The 27,581-nt window shown below is 44.7% G+C and overlaps 1 protein-coding gene across 1 annotated transcript; it reads left to right on the top strand.

Moving 5' to 3' along the window:
* Positions 1-228: 228 nt before the first annotated feature.
* On the top strand, positions 229-27,581 carry LOC135213213 (zinc finger protein 501-like). Its single transcript, XM_064247193.1, has 2 exons — positions 229-399; positions 25,941-27,581. The coding sequence occupies exon 2, from the start codon at positions 26,013-26,015 to the stop codon at positions 27,222-27,224; it is 1,212 nt and encodes a 403-aa protein (XP_064103263.1). The 5' UTR covers positions 229-399; positions 25,941-26,012; the 3' UTR covers positions 27,225-27,581.

Genomic DNA, 27,581 nt, shown 5'->3' with positions numbered 1-27,581 from the left:
GTATCTTAACAATATCATGTTTACATCCAGGCAGGCTGGCCGATCTGCCTACCAGACGGTAGTTACTGCCTAACCGATTTGTTCAAGAATTTAATGGCCATATTCCAGCCTATGCTGACAGTAATTCCCAATGTAAAGGACCTCAGGTTTGTATACTGGGTAGGAAAAATACAATTTACTTTCAAAAATTTTGATTTTTTGTTTTTAATTATTTTTCCTTTCTTTTACAGGCAAACAGTGAAGATAGTTGGTTACAGCGGTAGACGGTTGGATATCTTCATGTTGGCTATATCCTAACCTCGGAATTGTACCTGTAACTCGTAGCATGCTGTGATATTGGTCCTCGAGCGTGTGTACTGTTCCCTTGCTGAAAGTAATTCCTAATGTAAAGGACCTCAGGTTTGTATAGTTAAGAAAAGCACAGTTTACTTTTAAAAACTGTGATATTTCTATTATCTAATGTACTGCAGATTAATAGGAGTAAGTTCTACCCTCTCTCTGGCTAGGGTAGAGCATTGCTGAAAATAAATAAACCCATTGATTATCTTTAGCTTTATTCTCTCCGACACTACAGATTCATCCAAACCTTTTTCAAATTAATGATACTTCTCAAATACCCATTAATTCAAAAGGCCCAGAAGTCTGGCAGTTGAACACACGCATGTTCAACATGTCAGAGGCATGGGACTTGCTCCTTTGCTCTGCATGACCAGAAATAGAGGCCCAGGTGAGGCAAACCACCAGTCAGTTCAGAAGCCTACTCAGAATCCTCCCTCCAAAAAGTACGTCTTCTGTATCCAAAGACTGAGGGTTTGTATTGATGTAGTAACAAATGACAAACTTTAAAGTAATTTGTATATTGCAATACACCACATGAACACCTGAATTAGTCCTGGTCACCTGACCAGCCCGAACAACACCCCACAAAAATTACCAACACTTAGGTAAAATTTTAACTGCTAGCGCTACCAACGTTGCAAGTAAATATTGTTACCAAGTCACCTGTCCGTGGTTGCAGCCGCCGGCCGACAGTGACTACTCCCGTCAATCGCTTTTTGTTCGCTCGCCTGTCAAGATGTTTCTTGCGGCGTGCGAACCTTTGGTCACAGCCTGACCCCCTACCACGTTGGATAAGATTGTTGACGCCCTTTGCTTGTTTTTGGATTTCGCCTTGGCTTTTCTCTGCTTGTTTTCTTTTGATAATGGACTCGGACCGTAAAATGGAATCAACTGCAAAGGATCCTCCCCCAACTAAGACTCCTCCAGACCATCCCAGCGAAGATGCAGCAACTCATCGCTCCTGTACCGCCTGCAAAAGGAGGATGAGTACACTCGAATACGATCGACGTTCGTTGTGTATCTCATGAAGGAAAATTCAATGCAATTTAGGTTGTCGATGTGACAAGTGTAAGGACTGGTCTACGGATCAAATGCAGGCATATATTAAACATAGGAAAGCTCTTGCTTCAAAGAGTAAAGGTAGGGTAGTTTCAGCAAATAAACCCAAGGTAGAAGCAGGTAGTGTGTTGGAGTCAGTACTTTATAAGAAGTTAAAAGATAGGTTGACATCGAGTATGTCTGGGTTAATTACCTCACTGATGTCTAAATTACAGGACAAGATGAAAGTTAGCAATAGGGAACAATGTACTAACCGCTCTCTTCCAGCTCCCCTGCCTCTTCTGGAACCAGCCCTGACGGGTGCCGGTGGTCATGGAGATCCAAAAACCAAAAAGGTAGGAACCACTGTCCCCCCTGGCAAGGAGCAGGCAGTGTCCGCAGCAGAATTCCCTTATTCCCCTGAAAACGTAAGTCTGAAAATGAAATCAGAAATACGACTGACACAGACAACTAGGAGTGTTAGGGATCAGCTAGGCGAGGCACAGTTCCAAGGGCAGTTGCCTTCAGATCCTTTATTTAGTCCTGCTAGGTTAGGATCCCCATTGGATCCAGAGATCTCTTTGTTCCCGGCCAATACTGCGCCGAAGGTAAAATCTGTCCTTCCTCCTTCTGGGAGTTTTGACTCGGTTCCGTCAGCGGTAGATGCTTTGAATGCCCCCTCCTCTTCAAAGGTTCCTTTTCCGTCTGGAAGTATTTCAGAACCTTTGCCCTTTGAAGGTTCCTCGAGCGTTGCTCAATTCAATTTAGCTGACTATAATGGTGATCTCTTGGGCCTTTGACAAGGTTATAGGGCCTAAGGTAGGCAGTGTTTTTCTTTTGAGTATCAGTAATATTCAAGACCATGTTTTTAAGAATTTCCCTGAATTCGGTAACGATATGTATTTAGATTTTCAAGGTGGTAAAGATTCAATTTATTTTCTTTCCCTTAAAAGGATGGCTTCTAACCCTTCTATATCCCCGGGTTCGTCAGTTTCTCTTCCCCCAGTTTCGGGGGTTTCTACTTCAGTCACAGATCATTCGGCAGCCCAGCCTTGGGGGAGGGGGGTGTCGCATGTCTCATGCCTTCTCCTTTGGTTTCCCTTATGAGAATACTTTTGCTTCTAATGCAGCTGTGTCGCGTTCCGCAGGTTTTTCCTGTGCTGGTGAGGTGTTGATGTCTTCCCTGCCTTCGCAGGTTTCTTCTTTCGGTATCCCTTCGTCTTCCGCTGGTTTCAGCGTTGCTGCGGCAGGTGCCTCGGTTACCTTCCCCACTTCTGCGATCACTGGACCGAGAGTAGTTCCCAGTGTATCTTCCGCTGTTTTCCCTTCTTCGTCCGTCCTTCCTAAGGTAGGAGATATTCTGCTGGAATCAGGTACTGGTGTTAATTCGGTGTCGGGTTTTGATAACTGGACTTCCAGGTTTCTGGACTTTGTCGGGTCCAATGGCTGCTCAGCAAGGACGGACGGTTACGTGAGGATGTTTTGTATTCAGCGGCGGTAGACGTTCGCGCAGAGGATGCGGCTTCTTAGCATGTTCGGGGAAGATCGCCCTTAGATGTTAGTTCGGTTCAATCCAGGTTGTTGAATCAAGGTCATGAAGCGCTAGGTTTGCGCAGCCCCAGCCGTGTTTTGCTTCCGCAAGAAGCCTTAAATCGATCGGTAGCTTCCGCATCTCTTGGTAGAGGTGTTGATATTGTGCAACCATTTGTGGTTGACTCATATCCGGTTTTCATTTCTCCCGATGTTCAGTCCTTAGGTGTAGGTCAGGGAAGGTTAGGTTCTCCGTCTCGTCAGGGTGGTATTCCGGGAGTCAGTCTTGCCTCTGCTTCTCCTTCCGCTCAGGTGTATTCGAAGGATGCAGATAGAGAATTTTCTGTCGAGGATGAAGGTCCTCCTCTTCCTTTATCAAGCTGTTCGATGACAGTAGACAGCGCGTATCGTAGAATGATAAACCTCATTCACCTTCTGTTTCCTCAGTCGAAAGTTGATGAGGAACCCTTTAAACCTAGCCAAGGTATGTTTGAACAACTTTTCTTGACCAAACCGCTGGTTGCACATCCATCATGCAAGTTGCCTTGGTTTGGGCATGTAGAACAAGCCCCGAGGGAGGCAGACTCTCGGTTAGCTGCGGTAGTGGGGGCGGGTAGGCAGGACTCTGCTCTTATTCCCAGTTGTAAGCCATTGTATGGTGTAGCAGGTAACCCCTCTTCGGGTTTCAGAGTACCTCTCCTTCCCAAGGTCCCGGCAGGTAACAGACTCGTTGGTATTTTGGTGAGAGAAGCAGCCCTTTTGGAAGACACCTTTAGGAATCAATCCGAAGCTCTGTCTCATACTGTGTGGATGCTCTCAGGCCTCATGGGTTTCTTAAAACGGGACGGGTATACTCCTTCCGATCCCGTTTTGTTTGATAACCTCATCATGTCGGTGTCGATGGGCTTAGCTCATCAAGCAAACGTCTCGGCTAATTGTACTACCTTTGTCGGCAAGAAGAGGAGGGACCTTTATCTGGGCCATCTCCCACCTCATTTCCCAGATATTCACAAGCGAGTTTTGTCCGGTTCATCCTCCCCGGCCAGGTCTCCCAAGAAAGTCGGGTTTTCATCCAAACCTTCGTCTGCTTCATCCAAACCCTCTTCTAGCAAGAAGGGTTTTCGGAGATAGGAGACACCACCCTCGTTGACGCCAGTAGGAGGTTGTTTGTCCCCCTTCGTAACAACCTGGGAAAAGTGGGGTGCGGAGAGTTGGGTGGTGGAGATCTTGAAAGTGAGGTACAAGATCCCTTTCCACTCGGCCCCTCCACTATCCAATTCCCCGGTAGTTCTTTCAAGCTATTCCCCGTCATCCATCAGGGGGAAAACTTTGGTGACAAAGATTCATTCCTTGTGGGACAAGGGAGTGTTAGAACTAGCTCCCCCCACTTCGGGCTTTTACAATTGATTTGTAACCTCCAAGGCGGACGGTTCTTGGAGGCCCATCATAGATCTTTCGGGCCTGAACCATTTCATAGTTTCCATGAAGTTTCGTATGGAAACAACTCAGTCGGTGCTGAGGTCAGTCCGAAAACAGGACTGGATGGTGTCAGTGGACCGCAAGGATGCATATCTCTTAAGTTCCAATACATCCGGAATCTCGGAGATTCCTTCGTTTCTCGGGTCCACTGGGAACCTTCCAGTTCAAAGTCCTCTGTTTCGGACTGACCACAGCACCTCAGGTGTTCACGAGGGTGATGGCTCCTGTTTCTGCTATCATGCATCATCAGGGCTTCCGCATGAGGAAGTACCTGGACGATTGGCTAATTCAAGCCTCTTCCAGGGAGGAGGCTCTCAGAGCAAGGAATTTCCTTCTAAAACTCTGTGAGACATTGGGGATTCATATCAACACGACGAAGAGATCCCTGTTCCCTTCTCAGACTATTACCTATCTCGGCGTGGAGATTCGGACGCCTCTTTTGAAGGCTTTCCTGACTCGAGAACCAGTGCGGTCAATTTTGAGACAAGTCAAGCTCTTCCTCTCAGACAGAGCGCAACTTGCAAAAGAATGGAGAAGTCTTCTGGGGAAGATGTCATTTCTGTCCCTTCTAGTTCCAGGCTCTCGTCTCCAGATGCATTCTCTGCAGGTACGTCTCAGGAATCGCTGGGATTTTCGAGTAGAGGACGAAGTGATAACCTGGGACGATTCTCATCTGACCACCGGCGTAAGTCTTGCCCTCCCGATTCCAGACGTACATCTGTATTCAGATGCCTCGAATCAGGGTTGGGGTGCAACCCTGGAGGAAGCTCAGGCCAAGGGCCTTTGGAGGGTTTCGGATCGGGAAGAGTCAATAAATTTTCAAGAATTAAGAGCCATAGAGGAGGCTCTGTTAAGCTTCAAAGATCAAGTCTGGGGGAAAGTCGTAGCACCCTTTTCAGACAACGCTACGGTACTAGCTTACCTAAAGAAAGAGGGAGGTACAAGGTCGTCAACTCCGAACATCGTCGCGCAGAGAATCTTATGTTGGTGCGAAAGCTGCAAGACCTCATTACTTCCACAGTTCATCACAGGAAAACTCAACGTCCTAGCAGATGTGCTAAGCCGTTCGAAAGAAGTCCGAGGAAGCGAATGGACATTAATGCAAGAGGTAGTTCAATCACTGTTAAAGAGGTGGCCAGCCACAGTGGATCTGTTCGCCACAAGGTTGAACTATCATCTCCCGGTATATTTCTCTCTGGTAGCAGACCCTGTGTCTTGCGGGACGGACACTATGCTCCACCCTTGGGACAATCTACAAGTATATGCCTTCCCTCCGTTTGGCCTCATTCATCAGGTACTGGCAAAGCTAAGAGGGTGCAAGAATATGGAGATGACCCTAATTGCTCCGTTTTGGCCTCAGAGACCGTGGTTCCCGGACCTCTTGGAAGTGCTGTCCGAACCTCCAATCCTCCTGCCACGAAGGAAGGATCTTCTCAAACAGCCTCATTTTCATCATTACCACAAGAACCTTCCCGTGCTCAGCCTAGCTGTATGGAGACTGTGCAGCGAGCAGCCCGAAAGTCCGGTCTTTCGGAAGGAGTGGCTCGACAACTTTCTATGTGCCTGAGGAAGTCTACAAGGCAGTTATACCAGGTAAGGTGAGCGATGTACCGTACATGGTGCAGGGCACAGGGGCATAGTATTTCCCGCCCCACGATAGCAAAGGTGGCGGATTTTCTTCTTTTCCTCAGGAAATCCAAGTCTCTCTCTTACTCTACTATTTGTTCATGAAACTTACCCAGCAGATATATATATATAGCTGTATTTCTCCGAAGTCCGACAGAATTTCAAAACTCCCGGCACACGCAGTGGTCGGCCAGGTGGTTAGTACCCATTCCCGCCACTGGGAGGCGGGTGTCAGGAACCATTCCCATTTTCTATTCAGATTTTTTCTGTCGACGGTGTTGATAACAACTGTTTTCAACACCTCCGTCTAGGATTTTCGAAACTTCTCTGTTACTTGAGTATCCTGTTTGTTTTTTGGTTATCGAACGTGGATTGTGACTAGGCATACGCTGATAGTGGATTGGATTTGAATTTGGTTTGGTTTTTTCCTTTAACTAAGATGTCTGGGACTAGTTTATCTAGCACCAGAGTGTGTTGTATGGAAGGTTGTAAGGTGAGGCTACCGAAAGGTTCGGTAGACCCACACACAATATGTAATAATTGTAGAGAACATACGTGTGTTATAAATGGACCGTTGTAAAGGAGTGTGAATAGTCCTGTCTGATTCGGGTTGGAAGGCTTATGAATCCTATGTGCGGAAATTGGAGCGTGATAGGATACGGAGATCTTCCTCCAGGAGTGTATCAGTCAGTAGAAGTAAAGGTAGTAAGGTTTCTCCTACTATACATTCGGTAGTTGGTACACCTAAATCTGTTGTGCCTTCGGGCCCTGAAAAATCAGTGGAAGACAATGCCCTTTCTACGATTCTGGAATCAATACGAAACCTAGAATCTAAAGTGCTCGCTTGGGAGGGTAAAAGCATTATTAGTGAACAAAAGTGCAGTGAAAGTGCCCCCAGTGTTGTGGAGGGGGCGTCAGATCGGCCCTATAATGCCTCTAGGCCTGGACCTCTGTCGAACTTCCAAGCCCAGGAAGACGGACATGTCGAAAGCCGCAGGAGGGTTACGGGGAGCCCCCACCGATCTGGCGTCCCTTCGGCAGAACCTGTAGACGATCCCCAGGCTGCCAAAGAGTGTGCGAGTGCGCGTATCCTCCGCGAGTGCTTTTTCGTCCTCGGAGGCGTCCTCCCTAACAGGAGTTGGAGCATGAGAAGACGCTCACGTCCTCTGAAAAGAGCTATGACGTTAAATGCGCACAGGCGGCTATCGTCAGTAGTCTCTCAGAGGATGGGCGCAGAGTCTCTTTGCGCTGCTTCTTCGTTACGGGCTTCGCCTCGAGACTTGGATTACTCTCCACCGCAAAAAAAGATCGAAAACTCAAGGTGTCGCACAGGCGGCCAGAGTCTTCGATCGCAGTGAAGAAGACGCTTCACGTCCTTTTTCTCCTGTTGGTTTGCGGTCTTCACCGGAGAGTTTTGCTGCATGGACTCCTCAAAGGAGAATTATGATGTCATCTAACGAGGACGCCTTGGAGCGGCCTAGTCGTTCTAAGAATAGAACTAGAATGGGTCCTGTGAGAAGGGATAGGGCTTCCCCTCGTCCCTCGCCTTCTCATAGGATCAGTTTTTCTCCTGAAAAAGAATCTTCTACTACAAAGAGTGTTATCAGGTCGATGCAACAACAACTTGCTTCGTTGCTGGCTGAGAGAGAATCAGAAATTCGTCCGAGAAGAAAAGATGATAGATTACCGATTAAAAGATCTAAGAGGTCTCCCGCACGGGTGGACCGATCGTCTCTTTCGCCTGTGAGTACTCATTCTAGATTTCGTACGTCTCACCTGCAGTTGGAGGAAGGGCATGAAAAACTTCCTACGAGGAATTTTGAGATCGAAAGGAAGAAATTTCGCCCAGACTCTCGAGGCTCGCTTTATACAAGAACGGACGATCCTATGGTTGCGAAACGAGGCCATCTACAGTCTGAGAAACTCGACGCTCCTAGTTCGGCTTGGAAGGAGCGGAGTGTTCACAGGGACGCCTATTTAGACAAGCGGTACGCTCGGACAGACGTCGAGCGTGACGCTCACCTGGACGCCAGGCGTGGCGCTCGGATGGACGCCGAGCGTGACGCTCACCTGGACGCCAAGCGGGACGCTCGGCTGAGCGACGAGCGTGACGCTCACCTGGACGCCAAGCGTGGCGCTCGGCTGGACGCCAAGCGTGACGCTCGGCTGGACGCCAAGCTTGACGCTCGGACGGATGCCAAGCGAGACGTTCAAACGGACGCTTTGTTGCATATCCATCAGGTATCACAGCAAGGTATTAGTATGGAACCCTCAACTGCATCGGCTTTCGAAGAGACTCCCATCGAGAGAATGAGCAAGAAATTGGTACCGCTTTATCTGAATCTTTAGATATTAATATTCAGAATGCTCCTTGCACGTCAAAACAACGATCTTCATTAAAGCTCGGAGTGAAAGGACTTTTTACCACAGCTTCGGGAGTCCCCTTGGTCACTCCTATAGATGAGGAAGGATTAAGTAATATTTCAGAAGAAACGGAAGAGGATCAACCCGCTGTGTCAGATTCTTCCGATTATCAAGTTTTGGTTCGATTGCTTTGGGATTCATTTGGAGAAGAGTTTCAACCCGCAGCACCTCGGTCGCCTCCTTCTCAGTTTTCGTTGTCAAAAACAAATAAGACTCCTGGATTTGTTAAAATGACAAAGTCTCTTTCAACTAAGAGAGCTTTTAAGAAGGTGCAAGATTGGATGGAGTCTAGAAAGCTCAAGGAAAGTTTTCCCTTTGCCCAGCCTCCTTCAAGACTTTGCGGCAAGGCTGGGATCTGGTATGATACAGGTGAGGATGTCGGGTTAAGGGCTCCCGCATCGGCTCAAGGTGACTTTTCCAGTCTGGTTGACGCACCAAGAAGGTCTCTTCTTTCGTCAGCTAAAATAACATGGACACCGGCGGAGATAGACCACCATCTGAAAGGTCTTTTTCGGGACAATTGAAGTATTTAATTTCTTAGACTGGTGTTTGGGGCTGCTTGACACTAAGTCTCGTAGTCAAGACTCAATTAGCTTGGGGGAGCTATCCAGTGTTCTCGCTTGTATGGATAAGGCCGTCAGAGATGGTTCAGAGGAATTGGCTTCACATTTTTGTGCAGGGCTCTGAAAAAGAGAGCTATCTACTGTAAATTTACTACCAAAGCAGTGTCTCCAACACAGAAGGCAGATTTGCTTTTCGCCCCTCTTTCTGACCATCTCTTCCCCCAGGCTATGATTAAAGAGTAGCTGGAAGTCTACAAGAAAAAGCTACTCAGGATCTCTTAGCACAATCTTCTAGACGTCCTGCGGTTCCCTTCGACTTCAACACAAACCCAGTTTTTCTAAGAAAATAAAGCCCTTTCGAGGTGGAGCATCCTCTAGACCTTCTCTAGAGGAAGAGGACTCTCTAGAGGCAGGAGCTCAGTCTAAGTCCAGAGGTAAAAAATGAGGAGGGAGTCCTTCAGTCGCCAGTAGGTGCCAGGCTTCATTTATTTGCAGAAGCTTGGAAGAAGATAGAGGCAGACAGCTGGTCGCTCAACGTCATCGAGCGAGGATACAAAATACCTTTCCTGAAGCCTCCTCCATTGTGCACAACACCTATAGATCTATCACCCTCTTACCATGGAGAAAACAACAGATCTTGTACGATCTGATAGAACAAATGCTCGAGAAGAAAGCAATAGAACAAGTCGAGGACATTCAGTCCCCGGGTTTCTACAACAGGTTATTCCTGGTGCCGAAACAGTCGGGAGGCTGGCGGCCAGTTTTAGATGTGAGCAGTCTAAACTTTTTATAGAGAGACAAAACGTTCAAGATGGGAGACACCTCAGTCAGTGCTTGCGGCCTTAAGACAAACGATTGGATGGTATCACTGGACCTGCAAGATGCATATTTCCACGTCCCGATACATCTCCGATCGAAGAATACGTGCGTTTTGTCATGAAGGGAAGAGTTTTCCAATTCAGAGCTCTTTGCTTCGGTCTGAGTACGGCACCAATGATTTTCACAATTCTAATGAAGAATGTGGCGAGGTGGCTTCATCTTGCAAACATAAGGATCTCTCTATATCTAGACGACTGGCTCATTCGAGCATCGTCGAAAGAAAGGTGTCTGAAAAGGACCTTCAATCAACCTTAACTCCTAGCAAAGTCCCTAGGACTTCTAGTGAATTTCGAAAAGTCGCAGCTGATCCCACACAGTCCATCGTGTATCTGGGGATTCAGATGGATTCAGTGGCTTTTCGAGCTTTCCGTCCCAGGGACGTCAACAGCAAGGATTAGAAAAAATATCAGTCTTCTTAAGGAAAGAATCATGCTCGGTGAGGGAATAGATGAGTCTGCTGGGCACCATTTCCTCGCTGGAGAAGTTTGTTTCCTTGGGGAGACTACATCTCAGACCTTTCCAGTTTTTCCTGAAGGAGAATTGGGAGGACAAAGAAAATTTGGAGACAATTTTGAGGATCCCAAAGGAGGTAAAGGATCACCTAAAGTGGTGGCTCGATCCTGTGAAACTTTCGGAAGGAACTTCCCTCAAACTTCAGAGCCCCGACCTAGTGTTGTTCTCCGACGCGTCCACCACTGGGTGGGGAGCTACACTAGGGAGGGAGGAAGTGTCAGGCACCTGGAGAGGGGAACAGGTGTTCTGGCACATAAATCTCAAAGAACTGGCGGCCATATACTTGGCACTTCAGTTTTTCAAGGAAAAAGTCTCAAACAAGATAGTTCAGATAAATTCAGACAATACCACAGCTCTGTCATACATAAAAAAACAAGGAGGGACTCACTCGCGATCATTGTTCAACCTAGCGAGAGAGATCTTGTTATGGGCGAGAACTCAGAAAGTAACGATTCTAACGAGGTTCGTTGCAGGCGTGGAGAACGTCCAGGCGGATCTCCTCAGTCGGCAAGGTCAACTGCTGCCGACCGAGTGGACTCTGCATCAGGATGTGTCGAGAGCTGTGGAAGTTATGGGGACGTCCTCTAGTGGACGTCTTTGCAAACAGCGAGAACAAAGAGGCTTCCGTTGTATTGCTCCCCCGTGCTCGACCCGGGAGCAATAGCAATAGATGCACTTCTTTGGGACTGGACAGGGATGGATCTTTACGCATTTTCCCCGTTCAAGATTCTGGGAGAAGTAATGAAGAAGTTTGCAATGTCAGAAGGGACGAGATTGACGTTAATCGCTCCTTACTGGCCAGTAAAGGAGTGGTTCACAGAGGTCATGACCTTTGTAGTAGACTTCCCGAGGACATTGCCCATGAGGACAGATCTACTCAAACAGCCCCACTTCGAGAGATACCACGGAAACCTCCCGCTCTGAGTCTGACTGCATTCAGACTATCAAAAAGTTGGTCAGAGCGAGGGGTTTTTCTAGACCGGTTGCAAAAGCAATCGCCAATGCGAGAAGAGCTTCCACGCTTGGAGTCTATCAATCGAAGTGGGCTTCGTTTAGGAGCTGGTGCAGAAGAACACGCATTTCCTCTACCACGACCTCTGTGAGCCAAATAGCGGACTTTTTGCTCTACTTGAGAAACGACCTAAAGCTTGCAGTCTCAACAATCAAAGGCTACAGAAGTATGTTATCTGTAGTCTTTAGACATAGAGGAATTGATTTGGCAAATAATAAGGATATCCACGATCTTTTGGTCTTTCGAGACTATAAAGATTCCTCAACCTAAGTTACCATCATGGAATTTGGATGTAGTACTTAAATTCCTAATGTCAAATCGGTTTGTTGAACCCCTTCAGAATGCCTCATTAAGGGATCTTACTAAGAAAAACTATTTTCCTAACGACTCTGGCGACGGCGAGGGGGGTTAGTGAAATTCAAGCCTTTAGCAAGCATATGGTTTTAGGGGACATAATGCTGTTTGCTCATTAAGTCCTACGTTTCTAGCGAAAAATGAAAATCCGTCTAACCCTTGGCCCAAAAGTTTGAGATTAAGGGTATGGCGGAAATCATTGGACACGAACCAGAGAGAGTCCTGTGCCCTGTCAGGGCTCTCAAGATTTATTTACAAAGAACGAAGGAATGTCGAGGTCCTTCTAACAACTTATGGTGTTCGGTCAGAAGACCAGATTTACCGATGTCGAAGAATGCTCTGGCATTCTTCTTGAGAGACACATTAGACAGGCGCATTCATCTTGCGAAGACAGTGATGTTAAGCTGTTGAAAGTGAATGCCCATGAAGTGAGAGCTATATCTACCTCGGTAGCTTTCCAAAAGAACATGGCACTCAATGACATTTCTGAGTGCCACCTTTTGGCGCAGCAACTCGGTGTTCGCTTCACACTACCTGCGGGATGTGAAGACGACATACGAGAACTGCTATGCGCTTGGACCATACGTCGCAGCAGGACACCTTTGTTGGGGGCTGAAAGAAGTAGCACTCATCCCTACCTGTAGGAAATGGGTAGGTGAGTTTTTATGGATTGTTTTATGGTTGTAAGGTCGTCCGCCTGAGCCGGACTTCCTTTCCTTTAGCCTAAGTGATGTGGGAATGGAAAATTGTTAGGCTGGCCAGGTGGTGAATTTTTTACTTCGTTGCCCTCATAGTATGGTCAAAATGGTCTAGTCACATTGTGGTCATGCTCCCGTTGACAGATCATCTAGAACTCACCAGCTATATAGGTCACTACCTTGCTGGAGACTCTAGTAAAGCAGTAGCAGACTTGGGTGACAGTAATCACGAAGTCAGCTATGCTAACAGGTAAGGAACCAAGATGTTATTCATCTGCATGTAATATGTTTCCAAAATCCTTTTCTGTCTCTCCCTACCTCCAAAGGTGGGATTCAGCTATATATATATCTGCTGGGTAAGTTTCATGAACAAAATGATATTGTTAAGATACAATAAAGTTTGTTCATACTTACCTGGCATATATATATAATCAAAGTACCCACCCACCTCCCCGCAGGAGACAGTGGGAATAGAAAATCTGAATAGAAAATGGGAATGGTTCCTGACACCCGCCTCCCAGCGGTGGGAATGGGTACTAACCACCTGGCCACCCCCCGACCACTGCGTGTGCCGGGAGTTTGAAATTCTGTCGGACTTCGGAGAAATACAGCTATATATATATCTGCCAGGTAAGTATGAACAAACTTTATTGTATCTTAACAATATCATTTTAGGTTTCATTTACCTGAGATTTCTAATAGTAGAGTCCTTCATGATCTCAGATCTTTTAAGATCGAGCTAGAATACACAAATACATAGAACCCCTATAAATACACTTAAAACTGCATATTTTGTTATTTCAAAGTAAAAAAACCACCAAAACTGCTTATACTTGATTTTCATACATTCAACTTACCTGTCAGATATATACTTAACTATCGACTCCGTCGTCCCCAACAGAAATTCAAATTTCGCGGCACTCGCTACAGGTAGGTCAGGTGATCTACCGCCCTGCTCTGGGTGGCAGGACTAGGAACCATTCCCGTTTTCTAATCAGATTCTCTGTCGCCGGTGGTGTCAACATTGTTGTTACTACCTCCTGACTGGAATTCTTTTTTCAACGCTTTTGATCATCTTTCGACTGATTTTTGGTGACGTACTTGGATCGTTGTTTGGCATTCGCTATCGTGGAATTGGTTTTGGACTTGGCTTTGGATTTTTCTTGAATATGTCTGACTCTAGTGTTAGTTTCAGAGTGTGTGTGAATGAGGGCTGTAAGGTGAGGATTCCGAAGGCTTCGGTAGATCCTCACACTGCATGCAGTGGATGTAGAATAGTTGAGTGTTCGATTGAGAATACATGTAACGAGTGCGAAAGACTGAGTGCTCAAGAATGGAAGAATCTAACTTCTTACTTGAAGAAGTTAGAGAAAGATAGAGAGAGGAAGGCGGTTTACAAAAGCCGCAGGGAATCTAGATCTCGTGAACTTCTATCTAGTTCTGTAGCTTCTTCTTCATATAATTATTCTCATTCTGTATCAGCCCAATCACAGGTTGCTAACCCCTCTGATTCTGCTTCTGAAATTGCGGAACTCAGAGCTTCCCTTAAAAAAATGCAGGAAAAAATGGCAGCATTGGAAGGTAAGCAAAGTGAATGTGGTTTTTCAAGTGATATAAGTGTCCCCAGTGTGGTGGAGGGGGCGTCTGGTCATCTCTGCGACGCTCCCAGGTCTAGACCGCTTCCAAGCTCTCTGGCCCAGAGGAGAAGGAAAGTCGAAAGCCTTACGGAGGTCGTGGAGAATCCCCAACGATCAGGCGTCCCTTCGGCAGAATCTGTTACGCCTCAGACTGCCAGGGACCGCTATAGGAAAAGCGTCCTACGAGAGTGCTTTTCGTCTTCTAGTTCGCCTTCTCCGAGAAGAGGATGGAAGGAGTCGAAGCTTTCCCGTCCGCTGAAGAGGAATTGGAAAGAGCCTGAATTCAATTCTAGCCCCGAGCGCTTCTCTGAAGAAGATGCGCCTTCGGTAATAAAGAAGGCTAGGAAGGAGTTAGATCCTTGGACAGTGAGAGAGCCTCGAGTGCCTTCCAGATCTCCCTCTCCTGCTTCGAATGAGGAGGAGTCCGCTACCAGGAAAATTTTGTTAAATATGCAGGAGCAATTAGCGTCTTTGGTAGGAGTACTTTCCAAGGAGCCTACTCTTAAGAAGGACGATAGGCTTCCTGTAAAAAGATCCAAATACCGATCTCCTGTCAGGCGCAACGAGCCTTCCAGGGGAGTTGTCGCACAGGCAGCCATCTCTGGGGGGAGCGGAGCGTTGGACAGGCGAGAAGTGGAAAAGGAAGTAACTCCTGCCAAGCGCCTGGCGCCAAGTAGGCGCAGAGCCTGATTTTTCTTTAGATCGTTCAAGACCTAGAACGCCAATCAAGCGCCGAGATCCAACTAGAGGAGATGAAGCGCCTGATAGGAGCGAAGCGCCCGCTAAGCGCAATGCGCCTACCAAGCTAAATGCGCCTGCCAAGATCCAGGAGTATTCGGAACGCGATACGCCTGCCAAGCGTCAAGAGTATTCGGAACGGGATGCGCCTGCCAAGTGCCAGGAGTATTCGGAACGCGATGCGCCTGCCAAGCACCAGGAGTATTCCAAGCTCGATACTCCTCCCATGCGCCAGGAGTATTCGGAACGCGATGCGCCTGCCAGGTGCCAGGAGTATTCCGAGCACGATACTCCTCCCAGGCGCCAGGAGTATTCTAAGCAAGATACTCTTGCTAAGCGCCAGGCGCATTCTCTACAAGAAGAGCCGGACAACCGCCAGGAGTCCTCCAGGCGCCAAACTAAAACTATTCATGACTCTCCTAAGGATAGGCGTAGAGAGAGAATAACTCTTAGTCCCTCTCCTGTTAGAAGTGCTTCTTCTTCGGAGAGGAAGAAATCAAGGGAGGAGACAGACGAAAGAAGGGAGCCTTCTCCTTCCGAGCCTCTTAACTTAGAGGACATTTCGGAAGACGAGATTACTAATAAAGAAGGGCTTTCAAATTATAAAGTTCTTTCTTCTCTCCTTTTAGAAGAGTATGGAGATTCGTTGACTCCAGCTGCTCCTCCTTCTCCACGCTCGCTCTTTTCGAGCACGAAAGCGCACAAGTCTTCCTCCTTCCTGAAAATGAAGCCGGCCATATCCATGAAGAGGGCCCTACAATCGCTTGACTCCTGGATCAAGACGAAAAAGGAGCTAGGAAGGACAGTATTTTGTATGCCTCCTGCCAAACTAACGGGTAGAAGAGGCATATGGTATGAAACGGGAGAGAATATGGGATTGTCTCTGCCCATTTCAGCCGAATCAGACTTCTCGAGTCTCGTAGACTCCTCGAGGAGACACGCCTTGAACTTGGCCAGAGCAACATGGGGTCTTTCGGAGATGGACCACCTCCTCAAGGGACTTTTCCACACCTTAGAAGTATTTAACTTCTTGGATTGGTCCCTTGGGGTTCTGGCTAAGAAGTCCCAGGAAAAGGAACATCTAGACCCCGAAGCCTTGCATAGTATCTTGACGTGCATTGATAAGGCTGTTCAAGATGGATCGGCGGAAGTCTGCTCCCTCTTTGGTGCGGGAATGCTAAAGAAGAGGGCGGTTTACAGTGCTCTCCTCACTAAGGCTGTCTCTCCTTCGCAGAGGTCCGCTTTGTTGTTTGCGCCTCTCTCAGAACATTTATTCCCTTCTCAGTTGGTGAGAGACATTGCTCATTCACTAACTGAGAAGGCCACTCAAGATCTCCTTAGGCAGTCTTCGAGGAAGAATAGACCTGTAGCCAGTGAGGAAAAGAAAGGGGGTCGTCCAGCTCAGCAGCAGCCCTTTTGAGGAGGCCCTCCGGCTAGATCGATCGCCAGAAGGAAGACAACAGAAAAAAGGGGAAGATCTTCCTTCCGTCCCTTTAAGAAAGGAAAATGAAGAAACGATTCTCCAAACACCTGTAGGAGCCAGGTTGCAATTCTTTGCGGGAGCCTGGGCAAACATAGGAGCCGACTCTTGGTCGATGTCGATCATCAAGAAGGGTTATTATATCCCATTCAAGGACAGCCCTCCCTTGACAACAACACCAAGGGAACTGTCCGCCAGATACAGGGACCCTGTACTGATGGATACTCTTCGTCTAATGGTAGAGCAGATGTGGGACAAAAGAGCAATAGAACTGGTACTGGATCACAGCTCCCCGGGGTTTTACAATCGCTTGTTTCTTGTAGCAAAAGCTTTGGGGGGATGGAGACCAGTACTGGACGTAAGTGCGCTGAACAGATTCGTAGAAAAACAAAAGGAGATTGGATGGCGTCCCTAGACCTTCAAGACACATATTTCCACATCCCGATTCATCATTCGTTGAGGAAGTACCTTCGTTTCATGTTCGAGGGAAGGATCTATCAGTTCAGGGCCCTGTGTTTCGGCCTGTCCACGGCTCCCCAAGTCTTCACAGACTTGATGAAAAATGTGTCAAGACACCTTCATTTGAAAGGGATAAACGTCTCCCTATACCTGGACGACTGGCTCATCAGGGCCAGGTCTCAAAAGCAGTGTTTGGAGGATCTTTCAACGACTTTGGAACTGACAAAATCATTAGGATTGATCGTAAACCTCGAGAAATCTCAGATGGTCCCCAGCCAGAACATGGTTTATCTGGGGATTCAGATGGATTCTCGGGGTTTTCGAGTATTTCCTTCTCAAGAGAGAATAAAGAAAGGTTGCACCACAGTATCCAGCTTCTTAGAGAAGGAGCGCAGTTCAGCGAGGGAATGGTTGAGCCTTCTGGGGACCCTTTCCTCGCTCGAACAGTTCTTTCCTCTAGGAAGACTGCATCTCCGTCCGCTTCAGTTCTTCCTGAGAAGGAGTTGGAATTGGAAGACAGGACAGCTCTCAGACACTTTTCCAATCTCAACAGAAGTAAAAGATCAATTAAGGTGGTGGTTAACCCCCTTAGAAGAGAACAAAGGAGTATCCCTGGAAGTACGGAACCCAAACCTGACATTGTTCTCAGACGCGTCGGAGACAGGTTGGGGTGCAACCTAAGGATCCAATGAAGTGTCAGGCACCTGGTCGGAAGAACAGGTGTCATGGCACATAAATTGCAAGGAGCTCTTAGCAATTCACCTTGCGCTAAAGAGCTTCGAACACATAGTCAGAGACGGAGTGGTGCAGATAAACTCCGACAATACCACCGCTCTGGCTTATGTGAAAAAACAGGGAGGAACTCACTCTCTCGCCATATACGAACTGGAAAGAGATCTGCTGATTTGGGCGAATCAAAAGAATGTAGTTCTCCTAACAAGATTTGTCCAAGGGGGAGAGGAAGTGAGAGAGCGGACAGACTGAGCAGGAGGTTCCAGGTCCTTCCTACAGAATGGACCCTCCACTCGGAAGTCTGTCAGAGCCTTTGGTATCTTTGGGGGAAGCCTCAAATAGATCTGTTCGCCACGTTCCTCTCCAAAAGCATAGACACATTTTGCGCTCTAGTAGAAGTTCCCAGGGCTTATGCAATAGACGCCTTTCTCCTGGACTGGTCAGGGCTAGACGTGTACGCCTTTCCCCCATTCAAGATACTGGGGGAAGTAGTCAGAAAGTTCGTGGCCTTGAAGGGAACAAGAATGACTCTGATAGCCCCATATTGGCCATCCCGAATTTGGTTCACAGAGGTAATGCAGTGGACAGTAGACTTCCCCAGATCTCTTCCAAACAGGATAGATCTGCTCAAACAACCCCACTTCGAGAGGTACCATCAAAACCTACCCGCTCTTGCTCTGACTGCCTTTCGACTATCGAAAGACTTGTCAGAGCGAGAGGGTTTTCTCGCAAGGCGGCAAGCGCAATTGCCAGAGCCCGCAGATCATCTACCTTACGAGTGTACCAATCGAAGTGGTAGGTGTTCAGAAGTTGGTGTAGGTCGAAGAAGCTGTCCTCCTCCAATACCTCTGTGACCGAAATTGCGGATTTCCTTCTTTTCCTGAGGGAAAAATCGCATCTCTCTGTACCGACTATTAAGGGGTACAGGAGCATGCTTTCGGCAGTATTCAGAAACAGAGGATTAGATTTGACAAATGATAAGGATTTACACGATCTTATTCGTTCCTTCAAAACATCAAAGTCAATAGAACCCAGAGTTCCAAGCTGGAATCTGGATGTGGTCCTGAAATTTCTGTCCTCCGAGAGGTTCGAACCACCGCACACGGCTTCCTTTCAAGATATCACAAGGAAGTGTCTGTTTCTACTGTCTCTCGCTACGGCAAAAAGAGTCAGTGAGTTGCACGCCCTTGAGTCACGAGTTGGTTTCAAGGGAGACTGCGATTTGTTCATTCCAGACTCTCTTTCTTGCTAAGAATGAGAATCCCTCGAATCCCTGGCCCAGGAGCTTCGAGGTAAAAGGACTTACTAGTCTGGTAGGCAGAGAGGCAGAGAGATCCCTCTGCCCAGTTAGAGCACTTAAATTCTATCTGGACAGAAAGAAGCAGTTGGGGGGTTCGCAACACGGTCTATGGTGCTCAGTAAAGGACCCCAAAAGACCGATGTCTAAGAATGCCTTAGCCTTCTTTGTAAGAAGTGTCATTACCGAGGCTCATAAGAACTGCCCAGATGACTCTTTTAATCTATTAAGAGTAAGAGCTCATGAAGTAAGGGCAATCGCGACGTCTATAGCGTTCCAAATTAATATGTCTCTCAAGAATATTTTGGATGCAACTTAATGGAGATGCAACTCAGTGTTTGCATCTCATTACTTAAAGGATGTGCGCGTTACGTATGAGAATTGTTATTCTCTAGGTCCGTTTGTGTCAGCACAGACGGTTCTGGGTACTGGAGCGAGCACCGATCCTTAAATAAGTGTACGTAACCCTCTTGTCGGATGCGTTCTTGGATTTCCTGTGCATGGAAGTGTCAAATGTCGCACAGGCGGCCTTCACTTCTCTTCACTAGGAGATCGAGTGGCAACTGACTTTTAGAGGGGTACAAAAATTTTTTTTTTTTGTACTTTTGTGTGTGTGATTATCGAGTTTTTGGTTGTTTGCTAAGAGTCCGGGGATGGCTCTTGGCAATCTTAGAACTAACACGGGTGTTAGGATCGGGTGATCGGGATCAGTTGTGTGCTCCTTAAAGAAGGCGTGTTGTCATATAAGCGGATTAGCACCCATTGACAAATGCCAGTTAGGCTCTGCCGAGTAAGTGGATGAGACCCCATCGACAGACCCACAAGAACTCTTGGCCGCAGATCACTATCTCGCTAAGGCTCTTGAGGTGAAGCAGACTCCTAGGCAGTAGCCACGAAGTCTTCCACCTAATAAGGTAGGAACCAAGGTTTATAAATACCTACAACATATGTTGTTTACCTGTCTAGTCAGTAGTTAGCTGTCTCTTGCCCTCCACCAAAGGGTGTCAATCAGCTAAGTATATATCTGACAGGTAAGTTGAATGTATGAAAATGATATTGTTATGATACAATAAAGTTTCATACATACTTACCTGGCAGATATATACGATTGAGGACCCACCCAGCCTCCCCGCAGGAGACAGGTGGAAGAGAGAATCTGATTAGAAAACGGGAATTGTTCCTAGTCCTGCCACCCAGAGCAGGGCGGTAGATCACCTGACCTACCTGTAGTGAGTGCCGCGAAATTTGAATTTCTGTCGGGGACGACGGAGTCGATAGCTAAGTATTTATCTGCCAGGTAAGTATGTATGAAACTTTATTGTATCATAACAATATCATTTTTTTAATAGTTTTATCAGAAAAAGGGCATTTAATCATGAAATTGATATCAAAATTCAGTAATTTGTGGATATTTCTCACAGAAAAACACAGCGAATACATGAATTTGCCGCGAATAATGAGTATATAAGAGCCATAAAGAAATTCACAAGTACGGGGTCTGCAAATGGCAGGGTTCGACTATATTTTTGTTCTCTCTCTCTCTCTCCATCTCCTCCTCTCTCTCTCTCTCTCTCTCTCTCTCTCTCTCTCTCTATCTCTCTCTCTTTTCTCTCTCTCTCTCTCTCTCTCTCTCTCTCTCTGGTGATTTTACATACAATTGTTTCCCTTGTAAAAAGAAAACTGGCGGTTTCAATAGTAACTGTGTGAAAAGAAAATGTGCATTATTGAATACTTATGGGGAACTGGATTATTTTCATGTGTAACTAACTCATACAATGCGTACGTATATTTTTAAACATAAGCTGTTAAGATGTACGTTGAAATAGTATTAACAATATTACAAAGATTTATGTGTACATTAATAGGATGATATTTTAATGTATATTTGATGTAGGATGGTCTTTTTAGGGATGTTCTGGTGTTTACACATTCAAGATAGGCAGTTACGTATAAGAATTTTAGAGGGGGGTCTAACTATTTGCAGATTCTAACTATTTGCAGGGGGCTGGGGTCTGGTATGCATCCCCCACGAATAAGGGGGTCCACTGTTAGTATTTGTATGTTTCCTAACATACAAACTTGAAGGTCTTTCCATTTATGGCTCACCTCAGCCACCCCTCATTCGGATACCTGAGCCCAAAGGCAAAATGGTAGCCCTTGTTTGAAAGTTTGGAAGCTAAACCCTATGTAAAACATTCAGGTTTGTATGTTAGAAAAAATACAAATTACTTTATAACCTTGAGAAGATTTTTACTACATTTTTGTTATTTACATCATACAGGATTGTTTGTACTGAAGGAAGATCTGATATTGAAAATATTTGACAATAAATAACTGTAATGTAAGATATGACAGTTTGCATTAATGACTGAATATGTATTCTGTTTGCAGCTCCTACCTTCTCTCTTTCAAGGGGAGAGAGGGATTAGAATAATAATAATAATATCCTTTATTTCAGCTGAGGACCATTTACATGGAATATACAAAATACAAACAGTAACATACACAATCTAGATACATGAGGCAACATGATAAAAAAATGAATTATCGGCACTTATCCACACAATTGCTGAGATAGCTTAAAAGATAGTAATCATAATACTGTTAATAACAGTAATCATATTGGTGAGAAAAAAGATGCATTGAGAGTTATAACAGTTAGTGCACAGATTATTCAACTTGAATTTCAACTAGAGACCTTAGGTGGTTACAGTAGTCAGGTCCAGAGGGCTAAATACAAAAATTGAATTTGATAGTAATCACAGTAATAATGAAAAATTAAAATATCAGCAATAAATATAATAATAACAAAATCTGCAGATGACATCTTGCCAATACAGAGATTAAGTCCTTTAGGGTACAAAGGCCTCATTTTCCCATCTTTCCCACAATTTAGATCTTCTTGCTTCACTTCTTAGGATGCTTTGTATGAGTGAGTTGCTGCTGTTTCTCACTCGGGTTATCAGACTGGACATTGTTCGCCTTGCAATGATTTTTAAATTGTCCTGGTGGTTTTCTATGAACATCTGTGTGGCGGAGTGTTTGTGAGGTGTCTCAAAATGTCATTGTGCACAACTGATACGCCTCATGGTCTCTTGGGTATAGTTCGTCTAGAGGGAACACCCATAAATACTGTAGCAGTACGAGTCGAGGAGCAGCAGTTTCATGTCTCGGTGACAGAAGGCAAACCTCCTTGTAATCATGTTGCCAGTTGCACATAGTTTACGACGCCTCTGTTCAATGTCTGCTGTATGTTTTAGATCATCGGTGATAATGTGACCCAAATACAGAAATTCGTGCACAAATTCCAGCTGATGGTTTCCGAGGAAAATTTGTGGTTCTGCAATATGCTTAAGCGATCTCGGGAGCAGCGACATGTACTGGGTCTTGGTTTCGTTGTATAGTATATCAAATTCTTCTGCATATTGGCGGCAAGTGTTGATGAGTCGTTGGAGACCTTGCACTAATGGGGAAATTGGAACCATATCGTCAGCGCAATAGAGGTTGTTTATAGTTGTTTCATTGACAGATTGAGCGTGAGTTCAGTTTGACATTCAAGGCATCTGTGTACAGATTAAACAAGTATGGAGAGAGAATACCCCCTTGCCGAAGCCCATTTAGGGAGCCAAAGGTGTACGATAATACATTACCCTATTTGACACAGCATTGCTGTGTGGAGAACCAGCAATGTAAAATGCCAATTAGATATAGGGGTGTGCCTCTTTTATGCAGTTTCAGGAAGAGCTTCAGGTAGTTTACTCTGTCAAATGCTTTTCTAACATTCACAAAACAAAGGAAAACAGGAGAGGCTGATGATAGATAGTAGTTCAGCAATTCTTTCAGTATATAGATGCAGGTGTCGGTCGAGTGGTTTGCTTTAAATCTGAACTGGTTGTCAGTGATGTAGAAAGGGGAGAAGTCTCACTAGAAGAACCGACTCAAATATCTTCGGTGCGATTGCAATCGACCGGTAGTTGCCAGGGTCAGCTACATCCTTTAGCTTGTTTTTGATTAATGGTATCAAGTGAACTAAGAGTAGGGAGTCTGTAAGAAACTGGTGAATTATGCACGCATTGAATAGGGCAACTAGCAAAATGTAAATTATCAGATGGCAGAATTTGAAAGCCTCTGTGGGAAGACCATCACAGCCGGGTGGTTTATTCTTTGGTAGGCTGTTTATGGCGTCGCTGATGTTACCTGGCTGATGTTACCTGGAGTAATACGATCTGCAAAATGAAATTGAATGTTGTCAGTAAGGAGGTTATCTATATCCCTTCAGGAATCTTGATCATTTATGCAATTCAGGATATTGCTGAAGTGATCACCCCACATACTTGCGATAGCTTCGTCTCCGACTGCTTCCCCTACTCTGTGATAGCTTTTTAGTTCTGGGATTTAAGGACTGGATATCTTTCCAAAGATGAGGATAATCATCAGATTCTAAGTTTCTAGACATTGCATCGGCTCTTAGTTGTTTTCCATTTAATCTGCAGTGCTTAAGAGCAAGTTTGAACCGCGCTCTTGCCTGTCTCATTAATAATGCAGGGTGTCCTTCCCTCAGGCTACCATTTTGCCTCCACAGTAAAAACATTTCTCGTGAGTATGTATACAGATCTTTAACCAAGTCATTTCATCCAGGTATATCACGAGAATTACCTTGATGAAATCTATAGGCAGCCCTGCCCGAAGCAAGCATAGCAGAGATTATGTTCGAGCAGAATTCATTCAGATCCCTTCTGTGGTGGTCATTTCTACAATTTGTGTTAGTACAAAGTAAGGTGTCTGCCAGTTGAACTATTGACCACAACCTGGTTTCTGTGCTCTCCCTAAAGAATTTGGTTTTTTGTTGGTTTTTAAAATCCCAGTACCGCTGGTGGGCGGTCAGTTAGGGGGTTCACGGCCGGGAGGGGTGGGGTACTGAATGACATCTGTAATGGGATGTGATCGTAGCCTGTTCCAAAATCGTAGCAAATATTGCAGGTCATAATAGAATCATAAAGTTGTGGAGATGTAATGCAATGGTCCAGCCAGGAGGTTGTAATTACGTCCTCTCTATTATGTACATAAGAATAGGAGGAGGGAGGGAGGAGCATTACTTCGCTAATTTGGAGAGCATGATTTTGACAGAAGCGAGTAAGTTCATTATAAAATTGTTTTGTATGGTGAGACTTAAGGTCCCTGATTATACAAATATGATCAGCAGGAGAATCGTGAATAATACTGTGTAACTCCCCTAGGATCATGCCATAATGATCAAAATTATTGTTATTTTCCCAGGGCATATAAACATTAATTATTAGGATTTTAGAGTTCCCTACTGTCACTTGAAGCCCCAGCAATCTGTCACTCCTGTAGGTCATCACCTTTATCATATTGTCTAACGATTTGTGCCACAGGAAAGAAAGGCCCCCTTTTGGGCGACCGGCTACGATTTGATATGTAACTTGCATAGATGACAGTAGAACAATCTGGCACCATTATAGGTTCTTTTCCCTCCTTCCTGGACACAATGTAGACTGGAGTTCCCATTGTGTCGAAGCCTGGACATCAGGCTGTTGAGTAATCTTTCGCTTAACAGATCAGAGCCATACGACTCCCTCCTATGCTTTAACAACTGACCAAGAAGTAAACCCAGGTGAGCCAAACCACTGGGTTCTAAAGCTTTTCAGTGTATGAACCAGTGACAAGTTTGTAGTCGATTTGTGTTTTTCAAAACTCACAAACCTTTATGTAAATGGCCACCTCAAGCCACCACTTGTACAATTACCTGGGCTGGAAGGGAGAAGAGAGGTCAGGCTCTGCCTACTCTCACCCCATTGGCTGTCCCTCCCATGCCACCAAACCTTGTTTCTGTTTTTAAACCAGATCCAGGTGGCGCTTTGAGATTTTCCCTTATGTAAAGACCTCAGGTTCTCAAGTTATGAAAAATACAAATTGATTCAAAATTTTCATTTTAGAAATAATTTGTGATGCTTAGAAGTGTACATACATAGTTGGTCTCATTAAATATTTTTTTTTTTAACTGATATAATTGTTCTTGATGTCTGTGCCAGGTTTATTCCTTTTTGGTGTGAGAGCCTTGTTTTGTATAAGAAAATTTGATATGCAGTCATTGAAAGCAGGCTGAAAATAAACTAGGATTATTTTGAACTTGCAAAAGACCTGGGTGCAGCCCACCATTCCATAAGATGATGTAGATTTTGTGATAGCATGAATGAAAATGGTTTATTTCAGTGATTTCTCTCATTCCAGCAATTTCACTTTGTATTAGAGAGGGCCACAGATAAGGCCTGAAAGTACTCGAGTGTTAACAAAAACACTATGTAAATACTTACAAGTAAACAAGTTATACTCAATAATCTTGCGGGTTTCTTTTTTCCAAAATAGAAAGTTGTAAGTGTATTTAAAGGGTTATCAGTATTCATGGATTTTAGTGATTTGCAGGAGTGAGGGGGGGGTTTGTGGTACCTATCCCCCGAGAATCACGGGTATCGACTGTATATTCAGCATCCTTTGAGGATGGAAGCTGAAAATTCAGTTTTGCTTGTAATTAAATAACAAAATGAGAATTTTGGGGATAAGCATACCAAAGTCACAGTTGATTGATCTCTAGTTATAGATTCTTCCATGGAAGTCAAGGGGAGCCACGATGTATATTTTTTATTGTGGTGAAGTTGATGTAAAATATACATTCCAGCCTATGTAAAGAGTGAAAAGACCAACCACGCAAGTTTTGACGTGGAATGTGGAAAGAATAGAATAGTATTAGAGAAGAAAATATACCACTGGCTGCTGCAATAGCCATACTGCTAGCTGAAGGAGCTTTTCTAATGAAAAGTACTACCCTTTGCTACCTCAAAATGCACATGTAGTTTGTACAAGGAAAAAAAGCCATTCTTTTGTAAATAGATTTATAATACTCCCAACCCATGAAGGAAAGGTGCTAGCCAGTTGTTGAATTGTCAACAACTTTGGCCTGACTAAATGTGTTGCTTACGATGTTTTATTTCTTTAGAGACAAATTGAGTCCAGATGATCATTGCATTGTAATGTTTCTTTTCCCTGAGAATGCTTACTTTAAGAGTTGTTATGAATGGTGCTATTCAGAACATGTTGGTCTCAGATTGTTTATTTTATTTCAGATTATTCCAAACAGGAAATTTCCTTCAGCTCCTAACTAGGATTGAGTATTGCACATAGAACATCCTTTGGAAATGGAAGCTGAAGAATTGTCATCATTGCTGCTACCCAAAGAAGAGAAGGAGGATTTGGAAGAGGGTCCAACAGAAAATGCATGTGATAACTCTTCATTTGTAGACCCCTTCTTAGAAATCAAGGCAGAACCGGAATTTTTTGACTATGGTGATTTTGATGTGAACTGTTCTTCCCAATCTGGTATTAAGTGTGAAAAGGACAGCTCTCCAAGTTGTGATGATGAGAGCAGAAAGAAAAAGATCTGTATTGGAGAAGAAAATAGACATTTGGGTAGAAGCAACACAGCAGGGAAGCGATTAACTTGTACTGAATGCCAAAGGACATTTTCAAGAATTGACGACCTGAAATATCACATGAGAACTCATACAGGAGAGAAACCATATACTTGCTCTGTATGTCAAAAACGTTATTCTGTTTTAAGTACTCTCAAAATTCACATGAGAACTCATACGGGAGAGAAACCATATACTTGCTCTACATGTCAAAGTAGTTTTTCTCGATCAGGTGATCTCTCAAACCACATGAGAACTCATACGGGAGAGAAACCATATATTTGCTCTACATGTCAAAGTAGTTTTTCTCAATCATCTAATCTCAAAAGACACATGAGAACTCATACAGGAGAGAAACCATATTCTTGCTCTGTATGTCAAAGAAGTTTTTCTGATTTACGTACTCTCAAACATCACATGAGAACTCATACAGGAGAGAAACCATATACTTGCTCTGTATGTCAAAAACGTTTTCCTGTTTTAAGTACTCTCAAAAGTCACATGAGAACTCATACAGGAGAGAAACCATATACTTGCTCTACATGTCAAAGTAGTTTTTCTCGATCATGTGATCTCTCAACCCACATGAGAACTCATACGGGAGAGAAACCATATATTTGCTCTACATGTCAAAGTAGTTTTTCTCAATCAAGTCATCTCAAAAGTCACATGAGAACTCATACAGGAGAGAAACCATTTACTTGCTCTGTATGTCAAAGAAGTTTTTCTGATTCAAATACTCTCAAACATCACATGAGAACTCATACGGGAGAGAAACCATATACTTGCTCTACATGTCAAAGTAGTTTTTCTCAATCAACTCATCTCAAAATACACATGAGAACTCATACAGGAGAGAAACCATATACTTGCTCTGTATGTCAAAGAAGTTTTTCTAGATCAAGTGCTCTCAAATACCACATGAGAACTCATACGTGAGAGAAACCATATACTTGCTCTGTATGTCAAAAAACTTTTTCTGTGTCAAGTAATCTCACAAAACACATGAAAACACACTGCTTGAGAGAAAGCATTCACTTAACAATAACAAACAATCTCAAAAGACACGAGAATTCACAGTAGACAGAAACTGTATACTACTTTATCTCTGTCCAAGTAATTTTTATTAGATGCTTTTACATAACTGCTGTAATTTGAATATTGTTCAGGAGAACTTAAGTACCATTGGCAAGCGAAATTTTGTTTGACGTAAGTGGACAAGAAGATGCTCTCTTTCTTTATTGGGGAACTTTTGCTTATGAGCTCAGATAAGTGCAGGAAGTTAAAAATGATTAT

This window comes from Macrobrachium nipponense, chromosome 42 (genome assembly GCF_015104395.2).
Source record: "Macrobrachium nipponense isolate FS-2020 chromosome 42, ASM1510439v2, whole genome shotgun sequence".
NCBI classification, from domain to species: domain Eukaryota; kingdom Metazoa; phylum Arthropoda; class Malacostraca; order Decapoda; family Palaemonidae; genus Macrobrachium; species Macrobrachium nipponense.
The sequence above is the reverse complement of the archived record's forward strand: the minus strand, read 5'-3'. Positions and strand labels throughout refer to the sequence as shown.

Coding starts and splice junctions, on each gene's coding strand:
- LOC135213213 (XM_064247193.1), top strand. CDS start 26,013: ATGGAAGCTGAAGAATTGTCATCATTGCTGCTACCCAAAGAAGAGAAG.